Source organism: Hemiscyllium ocellatum, chromosome 8, assembly GCF_020745735.1.
Source record: "Hemiscyllium ocellatum isolate sHemOce1 chromosome 8, sHemOce1.pat.X.cur, whole genome shotgun sequence".
NCBI lineage: Eukaryota > Metazoa > Chordata > Chondrichthyes > Orectolobiformes > Hemiscylliidae > Hemiscyllium > Hemiscyllium ocellatum.
The window spans coordinates 85512609-85527094 of NC_083408.1; the positions used below are offsets into that span (position 1 = coordinate 85512609).

A 14486-nucleotide genomic window follows, 5' to 3' on the forward strand; every position below is an offset into this window, starting at 1 on the left:
AACCTTCGAGCGTAAGACAAACGTTCTCATTGCCATGAGGTGGAATGAAGTCAGTGTAGAGATGGATGCATTAAAGCTAGTTTCAGAGGAGTTGAAACTTTTGGAAGCAGATAAGCGACTAGAAAAAAATGCATATTTAGAGTAGAGCAGGTCTTGGAAGTATTTGAAGGATGTTAATTGCATGCCATTTTTGATAGGGCGAGTGAGGACTGCAGGTGTTGGAGATCAGAGTCGACAGTGAGGTGCTGGAAAAGCATAGCAGGACAGGCAGCATGCAAGGAAGGGGAGATTTGCCATTTTGGGCATAAACCCTTCATCAGGAATGAGGCTTGTGGGCCGGGGGCCTAAGAGATATATGGGAGAGGGGGGTGGGGCTGGGGGGAAGATAGTTGGGATAGGTGTGCATTTCTAGCACCACACTCTCGACTGCCATTTTTAATAGCCACATATTTTAGGCTTTGCATGCCCTAAATGAAAAATTGATTTGGAGGTGCAGGGAAAACAGGACTCAATCTGAGGTTTGATGAACACAGTAGTTGTTTGTTGTCTTTTTTTCTGTGTTTAAGTTGTTGAGGAAGACGTAAGTTATCATTGAAGAAGGCTAAAGGTTAAGAAGAAGCAATTTAAATTAATTCTGGAATTGCACAAGTTTAGCAGTAGAGGGGCTGAGATGAACAAGGTTGTGTAGCAGAAGTAATTTATTTTGGTAACAGATACAACATGCAATTTAAAACTCCAAATTGACCAAGCTTGTAAATACTTCATTCAGTCTAAGATAGTGGCTGAGAAAACCAAGTTTACAGCAAGGGTGTGCAGATTGTAGAGGGGACCAAGGATGAAGGCATCCATTCTCCACTTACAGAAGGTTAAACCATAAGAAATAGGAGCAGGAGTACACTGTACGAACCATATAACCTTCAAACCAGCTGTGCCATTCAGTATAATCATGGCTAAGAATGACAATCCATGCCACAAACAGGAAGTCATTCTCAGCTTTGAAGGCCTTATGCTCTTTGATTGTGTTTTTATTTTTCATTGAATGCACAGAAAGTGAGAAAGTGAGTTTTTAAAGCGTACAGGTGCTGTTACCTTTGCCATCAGAATTTTCCAATACATTCTTTGCCTCCACCTTCCCACTACACCATAGTTGCTGTAAAACACTCCCAAGTTCTTCACATCCAATGCCCGAGAAATGAAGTGGAACGCGAAAACTGAAATTTCAGACAATTGAATCATTAGCAGTCTTGTTAATTACTAATTTTAAAATGGCAAATGGCCTGCCAATTTCTGCACCCACTCTACTGCAATAATTTTGGAGACTGGCATGGTGATGTTGGATGGCTGACCTGGCCCCCCTCACCCTGTTTTATGTTCACGCAGTGGGGTTGGCCTGCTTGATTTATGGGTGTAAACTTCAGTCCTTCCTTACTTGCTCTCCAATGCTCTGCTTGCATTGCACCAAGACTTTTCAGCTCCTGACAATGTCCAAAAGTGAGCAAAAAAAAAATAATTCCAGAACTGAGATGCAAGTCACTGCTATTCGACCAGGTATGGCATAAGAGCCTAGCAAAATTGAACTTTGTAGAATTTTGGGAAAGCTGGCCACATGGAAGAACTTTATATAGTACAATATGAGATTTTATGCCAGTTGGAGGTCAATTCATTTCAGTCTTACAAACGTCATTGTTTGTCAGGCCAGTATCCTAGGCCCAAATATCTTCAACTCCTTCATCAGTGACCTTCCCCCTAACATTAGGTCAGAATTTGAGGTATCCATTGATTATTGCATGGTATTTGATTCTATTCACAATTCCTCAGAAAATGAAGTGTATGCATGCATACTTCAGGATCTGGACAAGTGGCAAATAACGTTTAGACTACAACGTGCCAGGCAATGATCATCTGCAACTAAAGTCCAACTATTTTCCTATGACATACAGCAACCTTCTCATTACTGAATTCCCCCACCATCAACAGTTTGAGAGGTTGGGATAGTAAAGTAGTCAGCATTGACCAAAACCTGACCTACACCAGTCACATAAATACTATAGCTATAACAGCAGGTCAGAGGCTGGGTGTTCTTTGGGAAATGATTCACCTTCTGACCCCCTAAAACCTCTCAAGTATCGATAAAGCGCAACTCAGGAGTGTGATGAAACACAGTCTAGTTGCTGGATTGAGTACAAATTCAACCGTCCGCAAAAAGTTCAGCAATACCTAGGACTAAACAGCCTAGTCTCATATAAGAATAGAGATATATAGCACAAAAACAGACCCTTTGGTCCAACTTGTCCATGCCAGCTAGATATGCTAAATAAATCTAGCCCCATTTGCCAGTATTTGACCCATATTCCTCTTAAACCCTTCCTATTTGTAAACCCATCCAAATGTCTTTTCAATGTAATCGTACCAGGCCTCCACCACTTCCTCTGACAACTCATTACATACAAATTTTGCATGAAAAAGTTGCCCCTTAAATCTTTCGGCTGTCACCTTAAACCTATGCCCTCTAGTTTTTGACTGCCCCATCCCGGTGAAAAGACCTTATCTATTTATCCTATCCATGCCCCTCATGATTTTACAAACCTCTATAAGGTCACCCCTCAGCCTCTGACGCTCCAGGGAAAATAGCGTCAACCTTTAAAAATTCACAGCTCCCTCCAGCGTCAGCATACCATGGTTTGCAGTGTTCCTGTCTGCGGTGTGCAGTCCTGCATTGCCTTCCATAACCTCTGACTTTAATTGCCTGGAAAAACAACAGTTCATAGGAATGCTATCATCTGCAAGTTCCCTCCAAGTCTCATAACCATTCTGACTTAGAAATATATTGTCGTTCCTTTATTGTCAGTGGCTCAAAATCTTGCGACTCTTTAATATCATTTTGGGTACATCTACACAGCATGCATTATAACAGTTGAAGTAATCAGTTCGCCAACACGTTCTTGAAGGTATAGTCAGTTCTGCTATAATGCATATTTCTTCAATGTGAATTGGCTTTAACGCGATTCAAGAATTTACACTGTCATTTACAGAACATGAACTTTTCTTACTGAATTGGCTATAATGCAATTCCAGCCCTATTAGCTTAAATGCCATGCTATTGCATGATTTTCTTATAACACAAGATCGCACGAGAACGGAACTATGGCATTATCTCAGAACCAATTGTAATTCAGAATTGGGAATAAATACAGGCCTTCCTTCCAATGCTCACATGCCATGAACAATTTTTTTAAACATCCTGCAAAAATTTACTGCTCTTAATGTTTCTAGCTACTGAATGTTATTTGTTTGCAATGAACGTGATTTTTAAAAAATCTGTTCTGGAGCAAAAGTTGTTATTTAATAATTGTTTCAGATTCACTGCAAGATCTTTGCTAGTTGGAGAAGTGTTATGTTGTGATCTGCAATTGAGAATGGATTTACAATTAGCAATAAAAATGATTTTTTCTTTTAGAAGTAGGTATCTTGAAACATTCAGTGAGTTTTCTTTTTCAGGCAATGTACTTCATTTTTCAGCAGTGTTCTTGAACTAAACCAAATGGGAATCAAATCTACTTGGCCATTGTGCCAGCGTCTTGCTGTAACTCCAAGGGAGGTTCAACAGACTGAATCGTATTTTGTGCTTTATTACTTTAACGTGGCAGAATCCTGTGATACAATCACAAACTGCCCAAATTAAACAGAATAACTGAGGTAGCTTATAAAATATTTGTGATTGGGAGTGATATACAATGTCATAGATTTATAGATTCATGCAGCATAGCCCAATGGCCTATCGAGTCTGTGCAGATGTACTTACAGTAATCATACTTTACAGCACTTGACCCAAAACCTTGAATGTTATGACATTTCAAGTGCTCATCCACGTACTTTTTAAAGATTATGAGGATTCCTACTTATATCACCCTCCCAAGTAATCCATTCAAGATTCCCACCACCCTCGGGTGAAGGACATTTTCCTCAAATCCTCTCTGAGCCTACTGCCCTTCACATTAAAATTATGGATCTTTGTTATTGGCCCGTCACCTAAGGAGAAAAGCAGCTTCCAATCCAGCCATTTGTGCCTCTCATAATTTTATATGTCAGTTAGGTGTCATGCTCCCCCCTCCCCACAAGACTTCTCTGCTCTAAAGAAAACAGTCCGAACCTATTCAGCCTGACTTCATAAACAAAGTGCTCCAACCCAGGTAACATCCTGGTGAATACCTTCTGCACCCCTTCTGGCATCATCCAGCAGATCTGAAGTTTTGTTCCATTTAAAATGTAATTGCACTCTTCCTGTTCTCACACCCAGTCTGTGCTTTCTTCAAGACAGGATTCAGATCTACTCCTGCACTGTTTTTCTTGATTCTCTTTTATTGCCAGAAACCAGATAGAGCATCCATCTTGGAGGACTTCCAATTTCCACAATACTGGGAAGTCAAAAATTCATTGTCTTCCTGCAATAACCTTAATACTTATTCTCCAGCAAGAGCTGCCACCAAACTCATCTTCACCTGCTTGTTAGTATTCTGTAGGAACTGTTCTCTCCAAGACATCCTGGTCCACTCCACTATCATCCCTAACACTTCTTCACTTCCTTATGGTATCTTCCCATGCAATCACAGAAAGTGTACCACTTGTCCTGTATTTCCACTGTCCAAGGCCCGAAACATACCTTCCACGTGAATCACTGATTTAGTTGTACTGCTCTCAATCTAACCTACTGTATTTGCTGTTCATTAAATGGTCTTCTCTATATTGGTAAAATCAAATGCAGATTGAGTAACAGCTTTACAGACCACCTACTCTCTGTCAGTAAGAATAACCCTGACCTTTCAGTTGTTGCCATTTCAATGCACCACCTTGCCCTCATGCAAATATTCCAGTGAAGCACAAGGCAAGCTGGACAAACAGCATCTCATTTTCCTCTGAGGCAATTTACTGAGCATGAACACCATCCTCCATTTGATTACAACCCTCAATGGCTGACCTACGTAATATCACCAAGTTTGCAGATGACAAAGCTGGGTGGGAGGGTGCACTATGAGGAGGATGCAGAGAGGGTTCCATGTGATTTGGACAATAGGAATGAGTGGGCAAATGAATGTCAGAAGAAGTATAATGTGGATAAATATAAGGCTATACACTTTGGTAGAAACATAGGAAATCAAATTATCTGAATGATGATAGACTAGGGAAAGGGGTGGTGTAACAAGACCTGTGTGTTTTTGAACGCCAGTCATTGAAAGTAAACATACAGGTGCAGCAGGTAGTGAAGGAGGCAAACAGTATGTTGGCTTTCATAATGAAGGATTCAAGTACAGGAGCAGGGACATCTTGCTGCAATTGTACAGTAACTTGGTGAAATCACAGCTGGAGTATTGTGCGCAGATTTGGACACCTTATCAGAGGAAAGGTCTTCTGGCTGTGGACAGAGTATAAGAAAGGTTTGTCAGATTGATTCGTGAGATGGCAGGGCTGATGTATGAAGAGGAACAGGATCGGTTAGGACAATATTCATTGGAATTTAGAAGAATAACAGGGTGATCACATAGATTCCTAGACAATTCCTAAAAGGTTGCAGGAAGATTTACAAGGATGTTGCCAGGGTTGTAGGGTTTGAGCTACAGTGAAAGGCTGAATAGGCTGGGGCTATTTTCCCTGAAGTGTCAGAGGCTGAGACGTGACCTGAGAGAAGTTTATAAAATCATGAGGGGTATGGATGCAACCTTCCAACTCGGCACCGCCCTTATGACCTGTTCTACCTGCCCATCTTCCTTCCCATCTATCAGTTCGACCCTTCCCTCTGACCTATCACCATTACCCCACCTCCATCTACCTATCGCAGTCTCAGCTACCTTATGCCCAGCCCCACCCTCCTCCCATTTATCACACCACTCCCTTGGCTCCCAGCCTCATTCTTGATGAGGGGCTTTTGCCCAAAATGTTGACTCTCCTGCTCCTCAGATGCTGCCTGACCTGCTGTGCTTTTCCAGCACCACACTCTTGACTGCAGTAAACCCACCAAACCAACCTCCACTCCTGGCATCTTCCCCTGCAAACACAAGAAGTGCAAAACTTGCGCCCACACCTCTCCCCCCCCCCCCCCCCCCCCCCCCCCACCCTCCCAGGCCCCAATGGATCCTTCCATATCCGTCGTAAATTCACCTGCACCTCCACACACATCATTGACTATATCCGCTGCACCTGATGTGGTCTCCTCTACATTGGGGAGACAGGCCGCCTACTTGCGGAACATTTCAGGGAACACCTCTGGACACCCACATCAACCAACCCAAATGCCCCGTGGCTGAGCACTTTATCTCCCCCTCCCACTCCGCTAAGGACATGCAGATCCTTGGCCTCCTCCATAGCCTGACCCTGGCAACACAACGCCTGGAGGAAGAACGCCTCATCTTCCGCCTAGGAACCCTCCAACCACATGGGATGAATGTAGATTTTTCCAGCTTTCTTATTTCCCCTCCACCCACCTTATCTCAGTCCCAACCCCGGATTCAGCATCGCCCTCTTGACCTGCAATCTTCTTCCCGACCTTTCCGCCACTGCGCCCCCCTCTCCGGCCCATCCCTCACCTCCTTCCACCTATCATATTCTCAGTGCCCCTCCCCAAATTTCCCCCCCCCCCAACCTTTTATCTCAGCCCGCTTGGCACACCAGCCTCATTCCTGAAGAAGGGCTTATGCCCAAAATGTTGATTCTCCTGCTCCTTGGATGCTGCCTGGCCTGCTATGCTTTTCCAGCACCACACTTTTCAACTCTGGTCTCCAGCATCTGCAGTCCTCACTTTCTCGCAGTAAACCCTGACCAAGTGAAGTTTCAAGACATCAAGATCCCTCAAAAGATGTAATTAAAAGCACCAACACATCTCCTAGAATTGGTGTAAAATCACATAGAATGTAATAGAAATGTAACTTAGCGAGTATATACATCACTTTATATTTTATTTACAGCATAAATATTCAGACATTATGATAGGTCACGGTATTTAATGTATATAATGTTTGCTGATTTTTTTAAGAGTGCTGTTTGATAACATGGCCGTTAGAACAAAGCTTGCTGTATCTATTTCTCCCTGCCACAACTTTAGCAATAAGTAATTTGTTTACAGGCATTGAGAATGTTAAAATTGATATCAAAACTACTGGAAGGTAATCTTCAATGCTCTGACACTATTTTGAAAGTACTGCATTTTTGTCTTGAGCACTTTTGACTGGACATCAGGTAACTAGCTAAAACTGTGCTGTTTGAAGTTACCTCGTGCTGAAGAGATATTTAAATGATTGAAGTCCTTAAGATGTTAGTACTAGCTCAATGCTCACATAAAGGAATGTTGACCTTTACTGTTGCCAGAGTAATGGGTCACAATCCTTATGTTTGAGTTAACTATGATGCTGATTCTTATACCTGCTAAAAAAAATTGAGAAGTAGTGACTGAAATTTTCCTTTAAACTTAGGATATCAGTGTTGTCTCCACCTCTTATCAGTATATAGTACAGGTTGGCCTTGTTTAATTTCAAACTACCACAACATTTAAATCATTTGGCATTAATTAAGCATTCCTTTCCAATTAAAGATTTTTCTTGGTAAGGTTTTCAATCATTGTCAGTGGATATTAAGTTTTACATACTCATGGTGCTGTCTTGTTAAATCTGTTCAGTGTCTCATGAGCGCTAGTGCCTAATGAACTAGTTACTTAAGTAATTACTACCCAAGTGTAACTGGTTGATTTCCTTTGTCATTTTTGGAAGCTTTAGCCTTCAATTCGCGTTTGTGGTGCAGGCATCTGAAAACATTATCCTGCAATCCTGTCCCATCAATAAACTTGTATTGGCATGTTGTCTTTTGGAATGAATGGTTTTTAGATGCTCTCATTCATGTGTGATCTCTCCTGAATGCATCTTCTAAGGGAAAACTGTTTATGAGAAAGCGTTATTCTTCAATGTCTCCTTATCAGGAATTTGTACATAGTTTCTGGTACGATGACTTGTTCCAATGTTTTAAAAATAACATTTTTACATACTTACTGCATTTTCATTTTTGGTTAACAGAATCCTTCCATGCTAGAACACAGTAAGGAACCCAGACAGCTAGCAAATGGATCCATGACTCCTGAGCAAACTTTTGTCACTCCCAAAGGGAATTTTTCAGTGTTGACTTCTGCTGCCGACATTAATAACGAAACAACTCAGAAAAACTTCAGTCGCTGCTACTCAGACCTGAGCTCCAGGATTTCTAGATCTCCCAGGCAATGTTATAGATCTTTCTACAGTTCATCATCTAGCTTTGCAAATAGCCAACACTGTTACAAATTATTTCAGGATGCACGTCAGAAGACATATAGTGGTGATATTTTGGAGAAACATGCTCATTGTTTTACAGGTGGGCAGCAATTCACTCCTCGCATTCTAAAGAAAGAAGCACAGTCTTCCTTGATCCATTACAATTATTATACTCCTGTGAAGAAGAAAAAACTTTCAAAAAAGAAACACATGACGCAGGAAACACAGACTGATTTCACCAGGTACTTTGAGTTGCTAGAATGTATTTTTGCTTTGTGTTTCCAGAATTATTGCTATGTAGAATATCAATGACCTTATCTGCCCAAATTTTAATTATATTTGTAATATACTGATATAAATGAAGTGACTTCTCTTGAGAGAAGTACTTTCAGCTAAAGTACAACTTTAAATAGAAGAAATAAAAATCGACAGTCTGCTCTCTATTGAGATATAGGGCTGGATTTTCCAAGGAGTGGCAATCAAATGCATATTGCCACTATCCTCCTTTCTAATTAAACAAAAGAGTCTCTCATTTCTGACAGGAGATTCTAGTTAGGGCCTATAGAGTCATACAGCACAGAAACAAACTCTTCAGTCCAGCTTGTCCATTCTGACCAAGTTTCCCAGACTGAACTAATCTCATTTGCCTGCATTTCCCCCATATCCCTCTAAACCTTTCCTATTCATGTACCTGTCCAAATAAGTTTTAAACGTTGTAATTGTACTCTCCTTGACCACTTCCTCTGGTTATTCGTTCCATATATGTACCAATTTCTGTGTGAAAACGTTGCCCCTCAGGTCCCCTTTAAATCTTTCCCCTCTCACTTTAAACCCATGCTATCTCGTTTTGGACTTAGCTAACCTGGAGAAACGACCTTGATTATTCACCCAATGTATGCCTGTCATGATTTTATAAATCTCTGTAAGATCACTCTTCAGCCTCCTATACTCCAGCGATAAAAGTCCCTTAAGGAATGCAGAGCCATACTTTCATTCTGGTAGATCCTTTATTGTGAAGCACAGCCCTGCAAAGACAAGCAAAGCTCCCTTTTTCATGCAATCAATTGCTGTAATCTATGATTTAGAGGTCCAGCATCACAAACAACTACTTTGGCAGCTCTTTTGAAAAAGTTAGTACATAAGATAAGTGTGAGGATAGAATGCCAGGTAGTTAAGATGCCAGGTATGTGCAAATAGGATGCCAGTTCAGTAGCATGCGATGGAAGTTTTAGGTTAGGTCATGGTGAATAGGAAATATTGAGTCAGGCAAGAATGGGGGCTGAGAATGTTGGATTCTGGACGTTGGCGTCCCAGGATAACGGGGATGCTATTGGGTTGGGTTACGGGAGAAAGGGTATATATACAGGGGAAAATCGGGGTCAGATCCAGTGTCATAATCAGAGCGAAGATTAAGACCTTAAGACATAGGAGTGGAAGTAAAGCCATTCGGCCCATCGAGTTCAATCATGGCTGATGGGCATTTCAACTCCACTTACCCGCATTCTCTCCGTAGCCCTTAATTCCTTGTGACATCAAGAATTTATCCATCTCAGCCTTAAAGACATTTAGCGTCCTGGCCTCCACTGCACTCTGCGGTAATGAATTCCACAGGCCCACCACTCTCTGGCTGAAGAAATGTCTCCGCATTTCTGTTCTGAATTGACCCCCTCTAATTCTAAGGCTGTGGCTATGGGTCCTAGTCTCCTCGCCTAACGGAAACAATTTCCTAGCGTCCACCCTTTCCAAGCCATGTATTATCTTGTATGTCTCTAAGTCTCCCCTTAATCTTCTAAACTCCAATGAATACAATCCCAGGATCCTCAGCCGTTCCTCATATGTTAGACCTACCATTCCAGGGATCATCCGTGTGAATCTCCTCTGGACACGCTCCGGTGCCAGTATGTCTTTCCTGAGGTGTGGGAACCAAAATTGGACACAGTACTCCAAATGGGGCCTAACCAGAGCTTTATAAAGTCTCAGTAGCACAACGGTGCTTTTATATTCCAACCCTCTTGAGATAAATGACAGCATTGCGTTCGCTTTCTTAATCACTGACTCAACCTGCATGTTTACCTTTAGAGAATCCTCGACTAGCACTCCCAGATCCCTTTGTACTTTGGCTTTACGAATTTTTTCACCGTTTAGAAAGTAGTCCATGCTTGTATTCTTTTTTCCAAAGTGCAAGACCTTGCATTTCCTCACATTGAATTCCATCAGCCATTTCCTGGACCACTCTCCCAAGCTGTCTAGATCCTTCTGCAGCCTCCCCACTTCCTCAGTACTACCTGCCTGTCCACCTAACTTTGTATCATCGGCAAACTTCCATAGAATGTCCCCAGTCCCTTTATCCAGATCATTAATATATAACGTGAACAGCTGCGGCCCCAACACTGAACCCTGCGGGACACCGCTTGTCACCGGCTGCCATTCCGAAAAAGAATCTTTTATCCCAACTCTCTGCCTTCTATCAGACAGCCAATCCTCAATCCATTCCAGTAGCTCACCCCGAACACCATGGGCCCTCACCTTGCTCAGCAGACTCCCATGTGGCACCTTATCAAAGGCCTTTTGAAAGTCTAGATAGACCACATCCACTGAGTTTCCCTGGTCTAACCTACTTGTCACCTCTTCAAAGAATTCCAACAGGTTTGTCGGACACGACCTCCTCTTACTAAATCCATATTGACTTGTTCTAATCCGACTCTGCTCCTCCAAGAATTTAGAAACCTCATCCTTAATGATGGATTCTAGAATTTTACCAACATCCGAGGTTAGGCTAATTGGCCTATAATTTTCCATCTTTTGTCTTGATCCTTTCTTGAACAAGGCGGTTACAACAGCGATTGGATTGAGGTGGGTGGGGATTTGCAGATCCATCAACAGTGGAGGACATGAGGTTCAGGTACTGGAAGGACTGAGGGGAAAGGGTAGTTAGTACTGGCATGGATATGGTAAATAGGCAAAGTCTTTTTCCTGGGGCCGAGGAGTCCAGAACTAGAGGGCATAGGTTTAGGGTGAGAGGGGAAAGATGTAAAAGAGACCTATAGGGCAACTTTTTCACACAGAGGGTGATAAGTGTATGGAATGAACTGCCAGAGGAAGTGGTGGAGGCTGGTACAATTACAACATTTAAGAGGCATTTGGATGGGTATATGAATAGGAAGGGTTTGGAGGGATATGGGCCAGGTGCTCGCAGGTAGGACTAGATTGGGTTAGGATATCTGGTCGGCATGGATGGGTTGGACCAAAGGGTCTGTTTCCATGTTGTACATCTGTAAGACTCTACCTGTGGTTTGGGAGCTGGTTTGGGTTGACTGGTGGGAAAGGGGTGGGTACAGGACATAGATTGGTGCGGGGGGTGGGGGATGGTATTGAATCCAGTAGCAGTGATTGTCAGGTCCTGGAGCTAAAGGAAGAGGTGTTGGGTCAGTGTTGGGGGTGGGTGGGGAAGGTGGGGTGGTGGTGGTAAGGAGTGTCTAATAAGTGTAATCAGGATGTGTAAAGTACATTATGGGATCCATTGAATAGATACTAAGAAGCTTGATTACGTTGTTGTGGTTCTGTTCGCCGAGCTGGGAATTTGTGTTGCAGACGTTTCGTTCCTTGTCTAGGTGACACCCTCGGTGCTTGAGAGCCTCTTGTGAAGCGCTTCTGTGTTGTTTCCTCCGGCATTTATAGTGGTTTATAGCAACAAACCACTATAAATGCTGCAGGAAACAATACAGAAGCGCTTCACAGGAGGCTCCCAAGCACTGAGGATGTCACCTAGACAAGGAACGAAACGTCTGCAACACAAATTCCCAGCTCGGCGAACAGAACCACTATAATGAGCACCCGAGCTACAAATCTTCTCACAAACTTTGAACACCTACGGGCAAGAGACGCTAAGACAAGTCAGGAAATGGGAATCCTGTGCCAACTGCCTAAGAGCCACATATGGACCCGGACCATAGAACAGGCTGTCACCATAGGACAGAACAGGACCACACACCGCAAAAAAACGGCACTAAAAGAAAAAATGGCCAAACTAACACACAACAGAGAGGACACCACAACATATAACTGGGTGAGAAACCTCTCCCACAGACAGCTCACAGACAGGGAAGGGACTCAATTATAACTACAGGAACGTCAAGACAGCAGACTTCCTAGGAGCACTAGAATACACACTTAGAAACAATGGACTGACAGAAGAGACACAACAAACAGTGGGACAAGTATCGTACCCCTGATAACAAGGAAAAGATAAACACACAACCTCAACACCAAGGAGAGGGAAGCACTAAAAACACTAAGAAATGATAAGAACATAATCATACTACCAGCAGATACAGGCAGAATGACGGTCATCCTGGACAAAGCAGAGTACATCCAGAAAGCGCAACAACTGCTTACAGATACCAACTCCTACCAAAAGAGGGAGTTTGACCCCACCCCACAGCTCACCAATATGATAAACAACACACTGAGGAACCTATTAAAAAAAAATGGACAGATAACCAGGTTTGACCTACAGAGAATGAAACCTGAAAGCAACAACACCCCCAGATTCTACGGACTACCTAAAGTGCACAAACCAAACATCCCACTCAGACCCATAGTATCACCATCACACAAACTGGCTAATAAACTACAGCAGAAACTGCAACACCTGATCAGTGGATCCAGACACTCTATCCAGTCAACACAGGAATTCTTGGACATCATCAGAAATATGCACATAGACAAGGAAGAAACTATGGTCTCATTCGATGTTACAGCACTGTTCACCTCTATCGACAAAACCCTAGCCAAACAAACAATAGCCAACCTGCTGGACATACAGAACAGACAACAAGGTGGGGAACCTATCAACAAAGACTGCATACTCACAAACTAATGGACCTGTGCCTCACAGCACACTTCACATTCAACAACCAAATATATGAACAAATCAATGGCACACACATGGGCTCACCCATCTCTGGACTCATAGCAGAAGCTGTAATGCAAAGATCAAACCACGATAAATACCGGAGGAAAGATCACAGAAGCGCTTCACAGGAGGCTCCCAAGCACTGAGGATGTCACCTAGACAGGGGACGAAACGTCTGCAACACAAATTCCCAGCTCGTCAAACAGAATCACAACAACGAGCACCTAAGCTAAAAATCTTCTCACAAAGTTTGATTAAGTTATTTATAGTCTAAATTCCTAAATAAATTTTCTTAACTGCAGTGGATCTCTTTAACCTCTCTGATTTAGATTCTCAGATTCAGTTTTGAAGGGTTTTAGAACATCGGGAAATTGCCCAGTGGTATCTTCAATTTCCTGGGTTGCTCCCTTGGAGTCTGCTATGCTGGAATTTCTGCAAGGTCCCAATGTGAAACTCTGCAAAAAAGACTCTGGCTTCAGAAAATCCAGGCCATGGTTGTTCATCTGAGTGTGTGAAGAGTCATACCCCTCAGTATAAATTCAAATGCAATTTTACAGCTATGAGGGACTGAGAGAAAGATTATAAATTCATGCCGATTTTATTTTTAACAATTTATTTTGGTTGATTAACTCCAGAAATATTTAAATTCAGTACTCAATATCTTTATATTCAAGTTAGCACAAACATTTTAAAAAGTGGTCTTAATGGATTTAGGAATCATATTGTGCACATCTAGTTACTGAAGTTTTAGTTCTAAAGAATTTTCTTATTTTTTGATTTTTATTGAATTATGTATTGGCTTGATTAGAATTATATTTCAGCTTAAATTACTCCTTTTTTTTTACAAATTATTTGCAGCAGAGGTCAATTGGCCTAATAGATCCATGCCTTTGCTTATGTTCCAGAACAATATCATTCCACATTTCTTCATCTAACCCCATTATCATATCCTTCTATTCCTTTTTCCCTAATATGCTAATTCCAACTTTGTCTTAAATATGTCTGTGTTATTCACTTTGTCCAATCCGTATGGCAATGAGATGTCTCACTGATAGGGGGAAACATCCTATTCTTCTGTAATTTTAGAACATTTCTATCAGGTTTGGTCTTTTCTAAAGAAAGAGCTCTAGCCAACTCATGCTGTCCTGCTGATACTTTCCAAATTGTGAAGTGATTATTTCTACTGAAATGCACAAAGGACGTGAGATTCTGAAGTGGGAAATCAGATCTAGCAGCTGGTATGGCTTTTGTATTGAGATTATGAATGTTTTTGTACAGATCGGTTT

At 42.1% G+C, this 14486-nt stretch overlaps 1 protein-coding gene across 1 annotated transcript in view; it reads left to right on the plus strand.

Annotated features, from left to right (window-relative positions):
- The window catches only part of LOC132818207 (spermatogenesis-associated protein 7 homolog), a 78708-nt gene that overhangs the window by 39138 nt on the left and 25084 nt on the right, over nucleotides 1–14486 (plus strand). Inside the window, exon 5 of the mRNA XM_060828986.1 lies at nucleotides 8055–8527. Within this exon, the coding sequence (XP_060684969.1) occupies nucleotides 8055–8527 (473 nt within the window). The remainder of the gene's footprint in view (nucleotides 1–8054; nucleotides 8528–14486) is intronic.